Below are 19637 nucleotides of genomic sequence, written 5' to 3' on the forward strand. Positions count from 1 at the left end.
AACTGGGAGTTAGTTCTGGCCCGTGCTAATAGTCAGCTCGGATGTGCGGTTACCCAGTTTTGGAGGGTAAGGGATTTACACAGCCTCCTGTCCACTACGAGAGAAACAATCCCTGTTTGCTTTTTCATTCCAACTCCAAAAAGTTTGCTCAACAGATCTATTATTATTTCCACTTGGTTGTTACTGCAGTTATTTCTTCCTTGCAAAATATACTGGGAAGTAGAACATATTAGTCTGTTTAAATATGATCTTTTTGTTTCTCTAGGCTGTGCATAATGTTTACTGAAAGAGTACTTGATCTGAATGGCTCAAAGCAATACATGTTTGTTGTTAAAATGCATGCTATTTATTTAGCCTGCATAATACCAACTGCCTTCAATAAAAGAACAGTGATTTCCCATTCTCTTTTACATAAAGACTTACAGGCTGTGGTTTATCCTAGGTTTCTGCAACAGACTCTGACCAAGAGGCTGATCAAAACACCATTAACTACTCCCTGCATGGACAGGGGACCAATAGCGAGTTCAGCATCAATGAGAACACAGGTGAGATCACTGCAAATAAAAGGCTAGACGGTGAAAAGCGATCAACATGGTGCTCTCGTGTTCTTGCAACCGATGAGGGTGGAGAGGGACTGACTGGCTTTGCAGATGTGATCATAGAAGTGAGGGATGTGAATGACAACCCGCCCCTTTTCCTCTGTGTGTCAGATGGTTGTTTTATGGGCCATGTCCCTGAAGATTCTCCAGCAGACACCTCTGTCATGGACATGACAGCAGTGGACCTCGATGACCCAAAGGCTGGTACAAATGCTGTCCTAACATACAGAATCATTCAGAATGTCCAAAATGAAATTAATCTGAATTTGTTCTCAGTTAACTCAGTTAGTGGCACCATCTATACCATGCTTGGGTCCCTGGATAGGGAGAAGGAAGACAAGTACCTAGTAGTGGCTGAAGCTAGAGATGGAGGAGGTCTCACTGGGACAGGCAAGGCCACTATTTTGGTGTCTGATGTAAATGACCATGCTCCAGTCTTCCTGCAAAGGATGTACACAGCATTTGTCTCTGAGAATGCAAGTATTAACACTGAGGTTGCAGTAGTATCTGCTGTGGATGAAGATGAGGGAGAAAATGCCATGGTGACATTCAGCATCCTTGATGGGGACAATGACCACAAATTCTCCATAGAGACAGATAAAGTCAACAACTGTGGGCTTATCCGGCTACAAAAGCGGGTTGACTTTGAGAAGCCTCACGAGAGACTGTTCAATTTGACCGTGAAAGCAGAGGACATGGATTTCTTCAGCATCTCTCACTGTGTGGTCCATGTGGAGGACTCCAATGACCATGCTCCTGTTTTCTACCCACAGTTCTATGAAGTGGCTGCACTGGGGGAAGATGTCCCAGTTGGCACCAAAGTTGTTCAGGTTTCTGCTGTTGACTTGGATTCTGGCCTGAATGGAAGGTTTTCTTTCCATCTGCTAAGCAAATCTGACCCAGGTAGCCAGTTCTCTGTGGCTAGTGATGGCTGGGTGGTAGTTGCAGGACTGCTGGATCATGAGACAGTGTTATATAAATACAACCTTGTTGTTATTGCCACTGATATGGGGCAGCCCTCTCTGACTGGTAGTGCCACTGTTTTAGTGACTCTGCAGGACATAAATGATAATGGACCAGAATTTGAGGCTCATTATAACCCAGTGGTCTGAGAAAACACAGCTTCTCCACAGGTCGTCCAAATGAACGAGACCTCTACTTTGCTGTACGCTAAGGACTGAGACACTGCTGCTAATGGAGCACCTTTCTCCTTTCACTTGCTCAGTGATTTCGACAGCATGACTAACTTCAACTTGCAGGATTTCCATAACGGAAGCGCCTTGCTCACCGCACTGCGTACCTTTGACAGGGAAGTGCACAAGGTGTTCTACCTGCCGATCCTGATCACAGACAGCAGGATGCCACCCGTGAGCTCAGCCAGCACATTAACTGTGAATATTGGGGACCAAAATGACCACCCACATTCTCCTGGCTACATGGAATGTCTTATTTACAGCTATGATGATAAATCACTCTCTGCTCAAAGTATTACAGTAAGGCCAAAGGAGCAGCTGTAAGATTCAGGAAAGGACTCTGTCTTGTTCCACATAAGCTAACATCTTAGAAATTCCCCCAAAATGTGCTCAGAGCTCACACAGAGTAGTGTGGTGTGGGGCACAGGACTGGGCTATTTGGTATGTGGAAGAAACTGAACCAGGCTTGAAGGAAGAGGATAGCTGGCTCCTATTCTATGCACGTTTCTGTCAGACTTGAGTAATGGTCCTTGTTTTTAGGTGCAGTTTTCCAGTAGCATTAACATTTCAGGAAAAAAAAAAGATTAATGAAGTTCATAATATTGCTGAGAAGCAATAAGTCTTAATACTCAGAGAACCTTTTTCCCCTCCAGACTGAATTCAGTTTTACTGAATACTGAATAGTCAGTTCAGTATTAGTGAATACTCTTAACCTGAGCTCATATGTGAATTGCCTGAGACATTCATATAAACCTTCAGCTAACAACTGTTGTTATGGGAAAATTTTTTATGAATCCTGGCTGCAGGCAGTGGGACAGAGGCCACCTTCCTCTCCCTGCCTTGGAGATTAGCTTGCAATTCTCTTGTGATCCAGTGTTCCTACATAATGAGCCAAAAGCAAATTAAATGACACAGATAAAGTTTTCGGAGGCTTGCCTCCATGTGGGCTTAGGTCATTCCTTCCTCTTCTTCCACTCTGGTGTATATCCTCTGGTTCCATAGCACTAAATAGAGTATCTATTATGGAGACACTAGAAAATATTTCTGTATAGATGCTGCTGGTCATTTATTTATATCAAAATGTTGTTCTGTCAGTTGGGTACTCATTTTCAAGTTCAGCTTATTGTAAAGTTGAAACCAAGTCTGGTTGCCTTTTGCTGAGAAGCTATGGCAAATACTGAAAATCTCTGCTTCTAGACTAGCAAAGTGAACTATCAGGTCTTTTCATTATACCTGAATTCCATTTTAGTTGCCTCTTTAAAAGATAAACTCATCTGTACTGTTAATTCCTGGGAGGGACTGTTCAAGTCTTGAAAAATGTGGGTTTTTTTTTTTTTGAATATAAAGTTGAGGACAGGATCAGAAGGCTACTACTGTGTTGCCTGTTGCATTCATATCTTGCAGGAGTCAATCAGAGCATTCTTTATAAAGTCTCATGCAAAATATCAAATGAATGTTGTCATAATTGCAAGATGGGCTACAGGTTTCTCTCCCTTTTGAGTACAGCCCTTCAAATGGCAGGATTTGTGCTGTTCACTTTTACAAGATGAAATCCCACATTTTTTCCTCTCCTTTGTGTCTCTTCCATTCTTTACTCAGTAGATGTATGAATCCAAACACCTGCAAATCTTTCCTTCATAAATGGCCTTTTTTTAAAACAAAACAAAACAAACTTATTTGTGAGCTTTTCTGAGAGGATTTAAAAACAGCAGAATGCGTGCTGCTTTCTGTCTCACCCAGAAGTCTCACCATCTATTGAGAATGAGCCTACTTATTGTATTTTGGACATCCTTTCTATCTGTAGTTGCCTCCAAACTGCTATTGTCTTTTCCCCTTTGCAACCCTGACAATGTTTTGTTTTGTTATCCTTTCAAACCCCAATCCTTTTCCTATTCCTGTCTAAACTGGCCTACAAGTTGGTTGGACACTGCAGCCAAAATAGTGAAAATGAATAGTTCTGGCATGGTTTCTGAACATCTCCTACATCTTTCCTCAGAGGTGTCTTAGTTTTTCCTTCCTGTCTGCTTTTTCCAGGTAGCCTCCTATTGAATTAAATCTGTGTAGCCATACAGCAAACACCCAATAAGCAGGACGGTATGTGGTCTTTATAAACTGTTACACATCTTCCCCAGGGAATCATCACAAATATTTCTCTAGAGGTTTTAGACTTAAGACTAACCAGTAAGACTTGAATGGCTGGCCTGTTTGTGTACATGCACCGGTGTGCATAAATGTGAGAGTTCTGACTGTGCCACATCTACGCTATGTTGTTGTAGGTATCCTACCCATGACTGTACTGGGCCAGGTTCGTGCCCCTGACGATGATGACTGGGATCACAAAATCTACCAATTTGAAGGAAAAACATCAAGGTATTTGGAAAGAAAAATGGAAGTTGTGTGAAATGAAAGAGAACCTTTCCCCCTCCAAAAAATGTAGACCGTATTTAAACTATCTTTTTTTGGAGACAAGTGTGCAAAAACATTTGTTGATTAGAAGTTTGTGTGTAGCTCTCCAAAAGCCCTCCTGAGTATGGTACCACAATAAATACTGCTGTATGCCAAACTTATCCGTTCCCTGCTGCTCAATGGGCCAGTGTTTTTTGATGTGCCTTGTCTGCTATAACACCACTTCAAATGCCTTGTTTGCAGTCATATCTGTAGGCAATATCAGTGAGCCGCTACAGAAAAAAAACCACACTAATTTCCATCCTCTCTCTTACAAGCTCCTGGAGAGTTGGTATTGCTCAGTCAGCACTATTTTTAAGACCTTACTTGTACTGGATGTGTGTTGGCTGGATTGTGAGGAGAGCTGGGATGTACATGTGCCATTCAGAGGTTTTGACAGAGGTGGGTTATGCCTAGTGTGAGTCGCTCTCAGTGATGTATCTAAACTAGGAGTTTGCACTGTTTCCAAGGGAAGGGTGTGGCTAGTAACCTGAGTCTTGCTAGCCAGTTTCTATGGCATTAGAGCAGGTAGAAACCTTCTCTATATACTGGTGTGGAGTCGCTTGGTGCCAAAAGAATACAAGTATAACCAAGTTTTATTCTGCCTTGTCCCTTTGTGAGGGAACGTATCAGCTGTCTCTGACAGCTTTCGCAAAATGAAGTGGATCAGAAAAACATCAATGATAATTATTACATCTTAGCTCTTTAACTTCTCGTATCTTTTTCCTTGCCTTAACTCCTGTTACAGGTACTTTATGCTTAATGATAACTCAGGATTGCTGACTATTAAAGAAGGAACCCCACCAGGAGCATACAATATAAGAGTTAGTCATTGATGGTGTCTGGCCAGATGTGGTCTCAACCGTAAAGGTTACAGTGAAGGAAATCAAAGGTGATGCCCTTTATAATGCTGGATCTATAAGAATAAAAGGTAAGCAATGTGATGAAGTATATTTAGGATTGTAATGCTGAAACCTACCTCTTTAACATTATTGCTCTGTTACTTAGAATTTTAATGCTGCTAAACTTATGATAAGAGTTAATAGCTTTCTACATGATGGTTTGAAAATGCGTCTTTGTTTGCATGGTCTTCTGATGCTGTATGTGGAGGCACATCCAGGAAGGAAAAAGGCAGCAGGAAATGCTAGTTTGATGCAAAAGTCACAAACGTGAAATTTCTACACCAACTTTGCAACAAAACAGCAGTTAATGTTTTTAAAAAAAATTATTTGAACAATCTGCCTGAAATTCATTGAATTACTTCAATCTTTGTGGAAAAGTAAAATCTTCTTAAACATGGTTCTGATTTAAAAGAATGAAAAAAAGACAAACACATAAGAGTCAAAAAGTTTCAGAACAAAAATCCTATGGCAGAATCCAGCATGGAAAATTTCAGAGCCTGAAAATGAAAACATTGGTGAATTTGCAGCTGAGTGCTTTTTCTGCAGCGTTAATATTTTGTTCTGTGGTGCTCCTCTCTTTTATTGCTACAACAGTTGTAGCCTCCAACATATGTGTTTGTCAGGATTTAAAATTCTGTTACAGATATCACTCCAGAGGAGTTCATATCCCAGTTCCCTGAAAAAGAGAGTAAATACTACCAAATGAAGAAGCTGCTTTCAGAAGTCATATCAGCCCAACTGGAAAATGTTCATATTTTCAGTGTATTAAAAAGCCCAAGTCGAACTCCAGGGGTTGACGTTTGGTTTGCAGTTTATGGTCCACCCTATTATAAGGCAGAAAAACTAAACGGCAATGTAGCAGTATCTAGAGCACAGGTAAGTGTGTTTAATTCATATGAAAACACACCATCTTGTTATTGTGTCTTTTCAAACAATATCCATTGACTAGTGAACATGCATGTTTAGAATGACTGATTGAGGGGGTTGTATGTGAGAAAAATGGACAATTTTATTCAGTAAAGTCAAATATTCCTTTAGTACTTTGATTAAAAGTTTCAAATATGAATGTTTTAAAAGCCAGCCTGTAAATGCATGTTGAGTCACACAGACACACTGAGCTAACTTTCAGGGATGTGAACATGTTTTTTTCTGTTGACTGTAAAAACCGGTTTAAAGGATGTGTTTGGCTGTTGCCTTTCTACATGCTGTCTTAATGTTTCGATTTATTTTCTTCTACACAGAAATGTTCTGTAAGCGAAACTCATAAGCCTGTGTTCAGTCAAAAGTTCCAGCTTTATGATTGAAGAAGGCAAAGTAGTAAAATAACCATTCCGCAGTAGAAAAACAGGCTGGAAATGTAAATTGAAAATTTAGTAAGGTTCCTGCCCCTTGTGCAAAAAAAGTTCTGCTAATAGCTAAACTACTTGCTCTGTTTGAAATGTGTCTATGGGTACACATAGATTGGAATACAGTAGTGTTTAAAATCATTACCTGCAGTAATAACTGACTGTTGCCAGAAAAGGTATTTCTGCGTTGCACAATGCCTGCCTTTCTTTCCCAAGCTTTTTAAGACAAAAGTCTAAATTAAAAACAGAACCCAGATCCTACATAGATAATCTCCCAAAGCTAAAAGTAATTAATTTATTCACTCTACTTATAATTAATTCCCCAATATTTTTGTCTTTGAAATATTCACTCACACTATAACTGACTTAGGCTGAGGCTTTTGGCATAGCAGATACCAGGCTGACCTGCCTTTGGCTGGTTAGAGTGAGGTAGATGTTGGAAAGAAGTGGTACAGCGACCAGTTTTGAGAATAAATTAAGGCCATAGCTGTCATTTATAATCCATGAGCTTCCTCTCTGTGGAAAAGTCAGATGAATACAAATAATTGTTCTCCACAGCTGGAAAACATCTTGGATATAAATATCACCCAAATTGGCATTGATGAATGTGTGACTGCAAATTGCACTCATAGCACTGGATGCATCAGCAAGTATGAACAGAGTCCTGTGCCCGCAATAACCATGGCTGGAAGCATTTCACTGGTGTCAGTGACAGTCCTGAGTAGTGCCCAGTGCAGCTGTGCAGCTCAGGAGAGCCCTCATCTCTCCTGCTCTTCGTACCGGACAAATCCTTGTCTCAATGGCGGCTCATGTGTGGATACTGATTTGGGCTACAGGTTGGTAAAGCTTTGTCTGGCGTACAGGCAAAACGCTTCAAACGCCATCTGTAAGGAGGAGGATGGGAAGTGTGAGGAGATGGCATTGCGTGTCTTCTCACTGTGGTGATCTGGGTTTTGTTGTACTTCACGTGGGTCTTGCAAACAAATCTCTATTTTCAACCAGCTACTTAAGTTCGTTCATAGTCTCCAGGAGAGCCTTGGGAGGTTTGCAGGCTCCACTGGTTCCCTTAATGGCACCCTGCAAAATGTTCATGTTCTGTGCAGCCTACATTAATATTATTAAACACTTCAACTGTGTCACTTACTAGCCTCTTCCCCATGTTCCTTGCTTCCTCTTTTTTTCTCCAAAAAGGGCACCTCATAGACAAAAATAGTATGAAGATGAAACCATGATGGGATTGTAGTAGCTCGGTATGAGCCTGGCACCCTTTTAGAAAGCATACCCTAAGCATGTTTGCTTCAGAACACACATCCCAACATAGGAGGGCAGAAACAGCTACCCAGAAGCTCTTGAGAACCCTTGATGGGGGTGATAGGACTCAGACTGAAGCTGCAGAAGTCCTGGATATGGTAAAGGTCTAAATGAGTCCCAAATTACTGCTCAGATGTAACCAACCAGGGAAGTTTAGCTGCCTGGAAATATTGTAACGCTTGACAGTGTTCTGCCACCTATCATTTGCTCAACTTTGAGACTTTTGCTCCATTTTCGGTATTTTTATGAGTAATCTTTTCTTCCCTGTCCTACTCCTCTTATTCTGCTCTCACTAGGTACTGGCAAACTGTGGGAAATAGAAATAGGTGCCCAGCTGTTCTCCCTCTCTGTTCCCTTTCCCATTTCTGTTGCTCCTTTGGTTTCCCTCTTACAGTTTTTGTTATTGTCATGCTGTGATTGCTCTTTGTTCATTCTTGAATCACTAGAGTGTTAACAAACAAAGAATGAACCCTGAACACCTATTTTTCCTAGTGTAAAGGAAATAAACCAGTAAGTGGCTTGCAATAAGAGTGAGATTATGAAGTTCTGTGACTGTCACCCCTTTGCTCGCTTTTTCTGCCAAACCAGAAAAGGTTTCTTTTGCCTTCTTGCACCCTTCCTTTGGTTTCCCTGTCAAGATTATAAAGTCTTTTTAACCAAGCTGGTAGCTAGGCCTAGTGAAATGTTGTTTTCTTCTTTTGCTAAAGAGATCAGAGGTTTTCGTGTGCTTTCTATATTACAAAGGCTCAATTATTTATTCACAAAATTATTCTTACATAGACATAGTGTGATTTAGAACTAAAGCTAAACTGTGTTTGTACAAAGAAATCAATAGCAAACATTTTGTGACAGAGGTGCTTTGCTACTGCTTGTTTAACTCATACTAGGGTCTGGGCAACATGGGCTCCTGTGGTTGGAGTGGGGAGTTCTGCTGTAGGAAAAGCCCTTAGTGAGTTCTGCTTGGATGGTGGATTTTTTTTTTTTTTTTTTTTTTGCACAGATGCAAATGTCCTGCAAATTTCCATGGACCAGATTGCCAGCAGACAAAACACAGCTTCAGAGGCCATGGTTATGCCTGATTCCCTCCTCTTAAGCCTTGCTTTGAGAGCCGTATCTCCTTAGAGTTTATCACTGAAGTGGCTGATGGCCTTCTGTTGTACCAGGGACCAGTAGCACGAGGGCAGCCTGGAGAAATGGAAAATTTCCTTGCATTAGGTTAAAAACTTAAGAAATATTTGTTCTTTGTGTTTGTCTGACTTGGGATTCTACTTACAGTTAATAGGTTTTTAAAATGGCTTGGAAAGTTATTCTCAAAAAATAAGCAAAATGCAGAATAATTTGCCAGGATTCCCAGGCTGTATCTAGTCACTGTACTAGAAGCGGCATTTTTTTTAATTAAGTGTCTTCCACTGTCTAAAGAACTCCTCAAACTGAAATCTACCTGTGACATTGAGTTCACCTGGCTTAGTATGGGAATATGGCTAATGCTTATCCAATAAGTCTTTTCTTTGCAGAGCTCTTGGGTGGTGTCCCATCACTGACTGTGAGACACAGCTCTGGTGACCTTTTCCTGCAGCTGTCACGAAAAGTTAACGTTGCAGATTGCCACTGGCATAATATAAAAATTATACATGATGGAAAGGCAAGTGTAAACAGAGACAATCCTGGGGAAGCACTATTTCATGTACCTAGTTATCCCTTCAGAGTACTTTCTCATTTCTTTAGAGCTCGCTCTTCAACCATTTCATCACTGCAGCAATGCGAATTAATGTTTGTCAGCTCAGATTTCCCCTTAGTCTTGAGGCAGTGAATCAGGACAAGGCCTTGAGCAGTCTGATCTAACTTTGAAGTGAGCCCTGCTTTTTTTTTGTTTAATGGTCTTCTCTAGTGGTTAGACCACAGACTTGTGATAGCTCAGAGAGCTAAAGGCAAATTTGTTCCTGGACTGATGGAGTGAAATGTCCTTTATTTCTGTGAGCAGGAAACTCTGGCCCACCAAGTGAGTTTAGACAGATACACTTCTGTATAGGGGGAATTTCTTGCTAATACAATACTGGTGAAGGCATCTGCTAGGTTGCCCCTTCCTCTACCCGATAAGACAAGTTGAGGGTATGTCAGGATCTGGGATGGGGAGCCTGCAGAAAACATCAAGAAAATCCTGTTTTCTCTTTACTGTGCCAGTGACTTGGCCTGCTCTGGTAGGTTCCTTAGTTATATGCCATGTGCAGTAACTTTCCAGATTAGTATGTGGTAGTGTTTTATTATTTTAATAAACTTCCCTACCTTTTAATTTCTAGTTACTATGCCCCCCCTTCTGCTTACTGAAATAAAATATGTAATTAAAATATATCACTATCTCCTGATGCAATTCAGTAATGCCTTTCTCCAGAAAGTGAAGCTGATTCTTGACCACTGCATAAATGTCTCAGTCAGAGACAGTAGCAGTATCACTAAGAAGATCTCCCAAATGGATTTGACTGTCTGTGAAGCCTCTGAAGAGACTATGGGAACTCAGAGGTAAGAAACATGAACAACATGAACTGGAAAAATAAGCACTGAAAAGAGCTAAGAAAAAAGGGGAGGGGAGATGAGGAAAAAAAATCAGCCAAGTTTTTGTATTTACGTTCCACTAATTCTTTCTTTCCCTGTTTTCCCTTCAGCATGGGTGGGCTCTTCAGTGTTCACCAGCCCCTGCAGTTGGGTGGAGTTAAGAAGACTTTGCCTTATCACAATTCACAAAAGCACTTTAGAGGTTTTGTTGGCTGTGTACGCAGTGTCATTGTTGATAGTAAGGTAGGGCTGCTAAGACCAATCTTGGGTTTACTGATGCTAACTGTAGACACCTGATGTGGTGCTTTTGTTGCCTGTTCTAGGTCTATGATTTAGAGCACCCTGCAGAGTCCTTTAACAGCGCTCCCGGGTGTGTCCTGATGGATGAAACGTGTAAGAGTGCTGGGGTGGCCTCCTGTGGTGTTCATGGCAAGTGTGTTGGTGGTTGGGATTTCTTTCGCTGTGACTGTTCCCCAGGATATGCTGGACCAGCATGTGACAAAGGTACTGTAAGTTCTGGGAGGAAATTAATGGTGAGAATCTGTGGGAACAGGCATCAAAACATACTGCTGTAAACTTGCCAGGACTTTGAACTAAGTAGCTCAATACCGTGCTGCACTCTGGGTGTGATTTAGACCTGCATCAATGTAAAGATCCTTCTAACTCTTGTTGAATAAAGATAATGTCACAGATGAGGCTCTTGATGAGGACTGCTTTACTTTGTGGAGGAAGCAAGTGGTCCGATGGGTTGTTTTGTATTGTTTTTACATCATCTTATTTGTCAGTAATGAAAGATGAAACATTTTGCGTTGGTATTCTTCCTCTGGCCATACAGATCATAAAATGAAATTTAATGAATGTGGTACTATTTGTCATCCTGTGGTGGTCGTAAGAGTGACTAAATGCCAGCTTGGGACGTGGCAGATCTTGGTAGGTTCTCTCTGTGAAACCTGGGGACACATCCCTCAATTCCCCCAGGCACAGTTTTCCATCTGTAAAAGGAGGATAATTGCACTTCCCTCTGTCCCTGAAGTGAACTCAAACTTGTGAAACACCTTTAGACCACGGCAGAGGGTTCATGTAAGGACGTAATACCAGGCTAGCTCCAGCAAATGTGTTATCCTGTACAAAATCAGCAGGAAACATGCATCAGAGAACAAAAACTTGCAAACAAGTGGATAATGAAAACAAGTGGATAATGAAAACCTCAGAGGCATTGTTAAAAAGTGCAAAATTTTAGCAATTCAGAAATTTAAGAAATACATTCTTTGATGTGTAAAGTGCTCCCAGCAGCCCAGGGCCATGTTCAGGACACAGGGGCATACACTTGAAGTTGGCTCTGTTCTTCCTAATGCAGTACATTCAGCAACTCTCCACACAGACTCATAGCCACTGCTCTGAGGTACAAGTGAAATCAGATGTGCGCTACAGTAGTATGGGGACTTTACCTGCCCTGTGTCAGTCTTCTCCATCTACATACAAGGTACAAATGATGGGGTTGGTTGTAACAGTCTGTAATGAACACTTGTGCCCCATAAAATTTGGGGCTTTGTGCAGTGTTTGAAGAGAATTAGCCCCCTCAGTTCTGTAATTTGAATGAACTACAGACAAAGACGAGCAGCAGTGATCAGTTGGAAAGGGCCATGTGCCAGCTATTGTTGAATCAATGTGTTGTGATCAGTAGACATGGCTGGTTGTGTGTTGTACATATCTTTTCAACTTAATGTGCTTAGTTTTCCTTCTTGTAGAGGGAGGAATAATACCTTATACAAGGAGCCATACTCACTCCTCCTTTCTCCATCTCTCACACAAGACTTAAAAGGTGACATTAAATTACTCAGAGAGAGCTCTGTCCAGTGTGGTGAGGATTGAGAGGACCAGAATCATAATTGGCATACTCTGAGCCTGGAGCTTTCATTGTTTAAAGTGTTTATAGTGGCCACCTAAGTGGTTACTATTAGCTCAGTTACTTGTACTGATGTTTTGCAGACAAGTGATAATGGTCTATAAAAGTCTGCCTAGCTTTAAGTCTTTTGTTTTGCATTTTCTTGGGGCTCTGGTTCACAAGCCCAACTGCTTATTTGGAACAGCTGTATTGGTTCCTACCCTACACCTTTGTGGTGGAAACCAGTTGCTCAGGAACCAATTAATCCACAAATCGCATCCTAATGTATAAGGAGAACTTGGAGTAGTTCCAATTTCTTCTAATAAGTTGGGCTGTAAAATGCTGGTGTTCAGCTGATGCTTTATGAATGGCTGAGCCTTGCTTGCAGGAAGGAGCAGACAGCTGGGGACAGGAATCACTAGAACATCCCAAGAAAATTCCTCTCTTCTCATCAGCTAGAGCCTGTAGATGCAGAGATACTGAACAAAAAAGAACAGTGGGCAAGGAAGAGTGTAAGGAGGTTAGCTAGAGGAGAATAAAATATGCTTTAAGAAAGAAAAGAGATAGGAAAAAGAGTGAGAGGAAGAGGGAGTGCAGAGATTAAGTCTTTTGGTCATTTGATATTTCATGTCTTGGGACCCAGACTAAGTGTCCCAGCACCTGTTGGGCACTTTTTGGACTTCTGCTTATGTGACACTGACCTCTGATTAGTTGTTGGTAACCCAGTTTTCTTCCTGTCCAGTCACTGCATGACTAGTTTGGAGTATATCTTTATTTGGTAAGAAGTTGTTCCTTTTTCTGAATAAATTGTGCCCGGAACAAGCAGATCTAGGATTGCTGTCAGAGAATGAGGCCAAAATGAGTATCTGCTGCACAAGAGCACCAGGATCTTTTTGGTTTAGTGATATTTGGTTTACTGAAAGGGTGTAGAGCATCTTCATCCAGTTCTCTGCTGGACAACTCTCAGATGGAGTCCCCAGGATGATGGGGAAGAGTGAATTTCAGTGTGTTTTCCTTAGTTAAGATAATAAACACTGACTTAATCTTTCTATAAACAAAAATTCTGTATTCTGACTTTTGACTCTGTGCCTGCCGCAGGGCTTTCTTTTGTTCCAACTGAAATGGAAAGAAAGGTGCATATTTTCTAGCAGTAAAGGTTATTAACCACAGGACTAAACTACTGAAGGAAATGTTAGATTCTAAGTCTTTTTGTCTTCAGATCAAAGCCAAATACTTTACTGGAAGATATGTTTCAGTTTAAAAAAAAAAAGTTATTGGGCTAGTGTAGGAGTGATTGGGTGAATGTGCAGCTTGTGGCAGGCAGAATATTAGAGACATTGTCAAATCTCCATGTATGCCTAAAGTCTATATTCTTGGTTTGTTCTTTTTCTCTTAATTCCCTTGGGGGGGATTTCCTGTTGGAGGCAGTGGGTGCTTCCCATGACATTTCATTACGTTAGGGTTTCTTAATAGCTAAAATTCTGACATTCGGAATTGGTAAGTTCTTAAACTGTGGAGATCTGTGGGAGCAGTAAGTACTGAGGATTTCCTGTTTGTTTGTGTGTTGTGTTTAGCACTTCCAGAATGGGCTTTTGGAAGGGACAGCTGGATCCATTATGAGCTGAGAAGCATTCTCAGTGCCCACAGCACTCACATCCAGCTGTGATGTCACAGAGTAGTGCAATAAGAGAAAAAAATGCATTTTCTGATTAAAGACAACTATTCTTCAGTGTAATAAAGACTAAGCATTTTTCATATGAGAATAACTGCTCTCATTTGTGTTGTCCTTCTCAGAAATAAAGCACAGCCAGAATAGTGTTTCTTGGCTGCAAGAGAATGTAGTAATAGCTTTTTGTAGCGCAAATTCTAGTTGCAAAAAGTGCAGGTCAGTGCATGTGATACATGTGGAGTGGGGAAGAGTGTTTTGTCTTGCTTGCCTTTCCCCTTTGCTTCTGTCTCTGGCTGTAAAACTTCTGCCTATGTTTTTTGTTTCTGTTGAAAAAAGCCATGTGGATTATTTTAGCCAAGTAGAGGCTAATTATTCCAACTATAATTGGAGGGTCAGCTAGGAAGACTTAGAGATAGAGATCAATAGGGAGGAGACTGATGAAAAATCTCATCTTACTTAAAAAGAGGCCTGTAGGGAAGAAAACTGGTAATTCCTAGACCTGCAGTTTGTTCTTGTAACTTTTATCTTGAAATAAAGCACCTTATTGCACCTTTAAAAACAAGAGTGCCATTTGTATTTAAAACTGAGGTTCATTTCTTGAGGCAGCCCCCGTCATAACATTCAGATGTGCATTTCTATTGTGAGTAAAGGTCTCTATCGTCGTCTTTTAGGTGTTTGGCGGTTCCTTCAGTGTAAACTTCAGCTTGGAGGACAAAAATTACTCTCTGAGGATGAGCACCTTATGTATAAACAACGGCCAGTGGGTTCTGCTGACCATGGAGCGCTACAACAATGAATTTACCCTGTGTGTTAATGATGGGGGAGGTGATCAAGAAGTGACCTCTGTCTTGGGTACAAACAGATGGTTTGAAATGGATTGGACAAGCATTGTGCTAGGAAACCGCCTTCCCAACCATTCAGAGAGTGATTTCCAAGGTAAGTGATATGATGAGTTTGCAAAAGGAGGGAGTTAAAATCTACAAGTGGAATCTTCAGAGATATTGAAGAGTCTAAAATCCAAGTAAGAATTCCCATGGAGACTGCTGTGCCCATCAAAGCCCACCTCCTCTACTGGGGAATTCAGGGCTAATATTCTGTTCTCCATTTGCCATTATATTTAGTCCTAGTGAAGATGTGAGATTTCCTGTAAATATAGCACTTCAGGTTTTTATTTCACATGCTAGAGGCCCCCAGTGGGGAAGTCATGCTGGGATCTTCACTCCCTTTTTGATTGGGAAAGGCTTAAGGAACAGACACAACATTTTCTGATAGGAGGGTAAAGATTTACAAGACATTTCATAGCTCTCCTTCTGTTTCATCCAGTGGGGGTGCTGGGACTTTGAGACTGTGGCTCAACAGAAGGCAACTTAATCTAGATTAATTTAATGAGGGTGTTCTGGTTCATAGCACAGTTCTGCTAAATCATTGCATTGGCACATCCAAGCTGTCCTGGAGAAGCACTGTAGATCTGTAAGTCAACCAGGGCACCCAGACACGTGTCCTGTAGCTCTTCTAAAGTAAAACTGATAAGGAGTATAAGGTCCTTTTTAAGTTTTTCAGCAGTGCAGCATGCTTTAAGGTCTCGTGCGTATGTGTATAAAATAAAGAGCTTGTTGTATAAAATAAAGAGCTTTTCAAAATTAGACTGTCACAAAACCGGTTTCTAAAACTGGCTGCCCAAGATCAGAACCAGAGCCCCGCAGCCTGATACTGTGTTCAGTAAGTTTCTTGGAGAAGACCCAACATTTGACAAAAATTACTAACATATTAAAATATGCAAATGAAAATCCAGGCATTTTTGTTCAAAAAAGCAATCATACAAGACTGGGAGAAGGTGCTTGTGCCTCTTAAATTCCTCCAGGTCAACCAGAATTAGATTAACTTGTGTCGTGGCTGGAGATAGGAATGTCATTTACTTTTGGCACTTCTGAGGCCTACTGAATCATTAGTGAAAGAGGCTGTGAGATGGGAGAGTCTTAAACATGCCTCAGGACACTCCTCTCTTCAGTCCACTTGTGAAAGAACAATTGAAAGGGACTCTTCATTTATTCACTAGTACCAAAGTTTCTGCTCCTTGGAGAGCAGAAAGCAGATCTTGTACTCCTCAGAGTATTCCTGCATTGCCTCTCCAATTTCATATCAGAAGAAAACACTTTATTTGCAGGTTAAAGTCCTGAAAGACAAGATGGGTCATTCTCAGCAGGGCAATGACTTCTTTTTCCCAAAGGTCCAAATGAATGTTACCAAGCTTATACTAAGTGCTTGCTAGCCCTTTTTCCTTTGGTCTCAGTTATCCATTTCCTGTTAGGCCTTTCAGACCAATCTGTAAAAAGGGTTACTGCTCAGAAGCTGAGAGATCCTTTTTTTTAAGGAAGGAGTGAAACTTTTTCATATGTTACCTGGACAGGGAAAGCAGAACATATGTTCACATTTTCCTAAGCCTACAAGCTTGCTATGTTAGAGTTCACCTGTGTTTCATGTTATCAATGTGGATTTGTGATTTGCTTGAAAATAATTGTTAGTTTTAAAGAAATAAATGAAAGCAACAAACTTCACACAAAGAAACACACAACTCCAGGTGCTTCTCCTGCCTAAAAAGTATCTTGTGCTTTCTTTTGTTCAGGTGTCCAGCTGGGAAAGTAGAAGTGACTGATAACCTTACAGGGCTCAGACATTGTACCTCATCACCTTGTGGACACTGGACCTGTAGAAATGGGGGTAACTGTGTGGCCCAATCCCAAGACAAGACTATCTGCCAGTGCCCTGATGGTTACAAGGGAAGATGGTGTGAAATTAGCCAGGTGAAGGCAGGAAGACCAGTCGGACTCAGCTCTGGCTCTATTCTGGCAATCAGCATGTGCCTCCTAGTCTTCCTAGGTAGGAAAGCAAGTTTGTTGGCTTGTCTGTTTTTTTTTTTTTTCGTCTTGCACCTTCCTCCATTGAGTCAAGTCTGCTTTACTCCTTGGATACTGTGACCAGTGTTTCATCTTTTCTGGAGATCACCAGTTGGTGTTCATTTGAGGATGCTAAGAGACAGGCATCAGCACATGGTTACAGTTTATTTGCTTAAAGACAGTTCAAGCAAATTTAGAATTTCCCTCTTCCAGAATCACTTATTTTCGCTCCTTCTTAAATAGGGACTTTCCATCTGTGTGTGCAAATCTATGTGCATCCATTTTCATCTGAAACTTCCACCTGCCCTGAACCCTAACATGAGTATTACATAGCACCTACAACGAGTATATGCTATTCACATATTAGGAAGGCAGAGAGCTTTCTCTAGAGAGTTTATGACCTCTATGGTTATGTGAATGAGGCAAGCCTCATTAAGAATGCAGGGCAAAAATAAATGTTCTGAATGTGTCCAGTTTTAGATGCACTTTGGTTGAAATAATAATATGATTGCCCGTTTCCCATATTGATAATGAAAAACTGCATACAAATCTCAGAATAGTAAAGATTCCAATGATTATATTACATTTGTAACCTTCATTAAAACGGTGTTTTACTTACTTTGGGTATCTTATTTACTTAGGATTGGTGAAAGGCCAGAGATTGGCCAAAATGCCTTCTATTTAAATGGATTCCTTTAGGTAAGTAAAATACCCTTTTAATGAAGTTTATGATGTAATATATATATAGATGATTCTTTACCTTCCTGAAAATAACTTGTTTATACACTAACAATTATGCATTTCTTACCTGGGAATTTGCTTTTAAAATAAGAGTTGATTTTATATCTCAGGAGTCATATAACTATGTATTTGTCATATGTCATACTTTGTCGTATGTCATATAACAAATATGTATATTCATTTTTTCCAGCTCTCTTGGTCTCCTACACAGTGTGGAGTCAGTGGGGAAGTTCAGGGTTTCGGAAAGGAGGAATTTACCACATTCCTGAAGAGCATGAAAGCTGGGAGGATGTTAGAGAAAACATCTTCAATTATAATGAAGGAGGAGGAGGAGAACGTGACCAGGTATGATGCAGCTTCAGTTCAGTCTTTGCAAACCAAACATCTCCTTACCTTCCTTTTCTAGACCTTTATTTAACTTTTTTTATTGCCTTCACCCAATTGTTTGCATTTTTTTTAACATAAAAACTATTGAGTATGAGGCTTTTATTACAATCTGATCTGTACTTTTCACACTGGTCAAATGAGGCCACCTTTTAGGGGGCCACCCTGGGGACAGCATAGTACTTTGTACATAGCATTCTTGGTTTAGCTCAAGACTCTCAGTATTTAAAGGGATGTGGTATGATCTGAACTTGGCCCTCTGAACTAGCCCCACTCTCCTCCTCAGTTAGTAGAAGACTCACAGAATCTGTTTTTGTGTTGCATTGGTTTTTAAAATATTTTTGGGAACATGTTTTCTTTCATGTTTTTTTCTGATATTTGTATTCTTTTTTTCCAGAATGCATATGATATAGATGAACTGAAGAAACCTGTCCAAAACATTCCCCACTTCTCCTTGAGGGCAGCTGCTCTGCGCTCCATGACACCCAACGGCCCAAAGAGAGACTCGCTGCCAAAACGTGCACGTCAAAAACAGTCAACAACAGCTGTTACCAGTGTTCCAGATTTCAAGGAATATGTGTCTCAAATTGTCTGGGATGCAGACAATGATCTACGAAGTCTTCCAGCTGACACTATTCATCATTACTGCTTAGAAGGGCAATGCTCTCTAGCAGGGTGCCTTAGTTCCTTAGACTCCGTTAGTGGTGATGAAGATCTAAATTATGATTGCCTCCAAGAGTGGGGGCCAAAGTTTGACAGGCTTAAAGAACCCTATGAGCTCTCAAATGAACATTTGTGACTGGAGCTAAAGGGACTCAAAACATTGCCATGACATATGGACACTTCTTTTAAATTAAAATATGGGGGTTTTTTATATTTAAGCTAAATCAATTAAGTTATTTGATGCAAACTTTTAGTAACAATAGTATGAAATGTTCACTTTTCCCAGAAGTGACAATCTGAACAGTCTTTTTATATGCCCTGTATAAATAGTTATTCAAAGATAGAACTGCAAAGGCTTTTAACATATGAGTTTTCTTGAAAACTTTGAAGTGTAGGATTTGTATCAAATAGTATCAAATCAAGTGTAGGATTTGTATCAAATAGTATAATAATATCCCTTTTTATTTGTGTAGACCACAGTGAATTACTAGAACTGTCCTGGATGCAAGAACTTGAATTATTTTCTCCCTAGTATAAATATGATTCCCATCATGTGGATAGCAATGGGTGGGGCATTTTTTAAATTGCATTCATTTTAGACTGTGAACTCACAATTACAAATATTAAATATAAAACATTTTAAATTTCTGTTTCTCTTCTGAGCTTTTGTCTTCTAACTCTAATCTCTCCCAACATTGCATACACTTGCTCACTCTTACAGGCTGCCCAACCCTGTGAGACTTTTTCTCTACAACCCCTTTCTCTAATTACCTGTGAAATGGGGAAAAAAGCAGAAAGATCAAATTATCATAGCTGTGAGTAGCACTTTGCTGTTGTGACAGTTTTACACTCTTAGAAGTGGTGGTAAGACTTGGAAAACATTTCTATTCAGTAAGCTTTTATTTCTAACTTTCCATCACACCTACAACCCTTCTTCAAAGTCTGCTGTTGGAAAAGAAGAGCTGATAGCAGGCATGAAGAGAACTTAGAAGGGAATCCAGGCAAAAGATGGAACTGAACTCTTTCAGTCAGGACAGTTATTGTAGAAATTGGAG

The 19637-nt window shown here is 40.5% G+C and overlaps 1 protein-coding gene across 1 annotated transcript in view; it reads left to right on the top strand.

Annotated features, from left to right (window-relative positions):
• The window catches only part of LOC106483857 (neural-cadherin-like), a 58515-nt gene extending 39289 nt beyond the window's left edge, over positions 1–19226 (top strand). The window contains 18 exon segments of the mRNA XM_067290013.1: positions 443–2062; positions 4068–4162; positions 4986–5063; positions 5065–5168; positions 5783–6015; positions 7044–7321; positions 8797–9011; positions 9311–9438; positions 10186–10313; positions 10457–10589; positions 10670–10850; positions 13806–13893; positions 14237–14291; positions 14572–14836; positions 15022–15034; positions 16524–16777; positions 17726–17880; positions 18317–19226. Coding sequence (XP_067146114.1) covers positions 443–2062; positions 4068–4162; positions 4986–5063; positions 5065–5168; positions 5783–6015; positions 7044–7321; positions 8797–9011; positions 9311–9438; positions 10186–10313; positions 10457–10589; positions 10670–10850; positions 13806–13893; positions 14237–14291; positions 14572–14836; positions 15022–15034; positions 16524–16777; positions 17726–17880; positions 18317–18718 — 4425 coding nt within the window. The 3' untranslated portion in view covers positions 18719–19226.
• Positions 19227–19637: the final 411 nt, after the last annotated feature.

The sequence above is a fragment of the Apteryx mantelli genome, chromosome 2 (genome assembly GCF_036417845.1).
Source record: "Apteryx mantelli isolate bAptMan1 chromosome 2, bAptMan1.hap1, whole genome shotgun sequence".
In the NCBI taxonomy this organism is placed as follows: Eukaryota; Metazoa; Chordata; class Aves; order Apterygiformes; family Apterygidae; genus Apteryx; species Apteryx mantelli.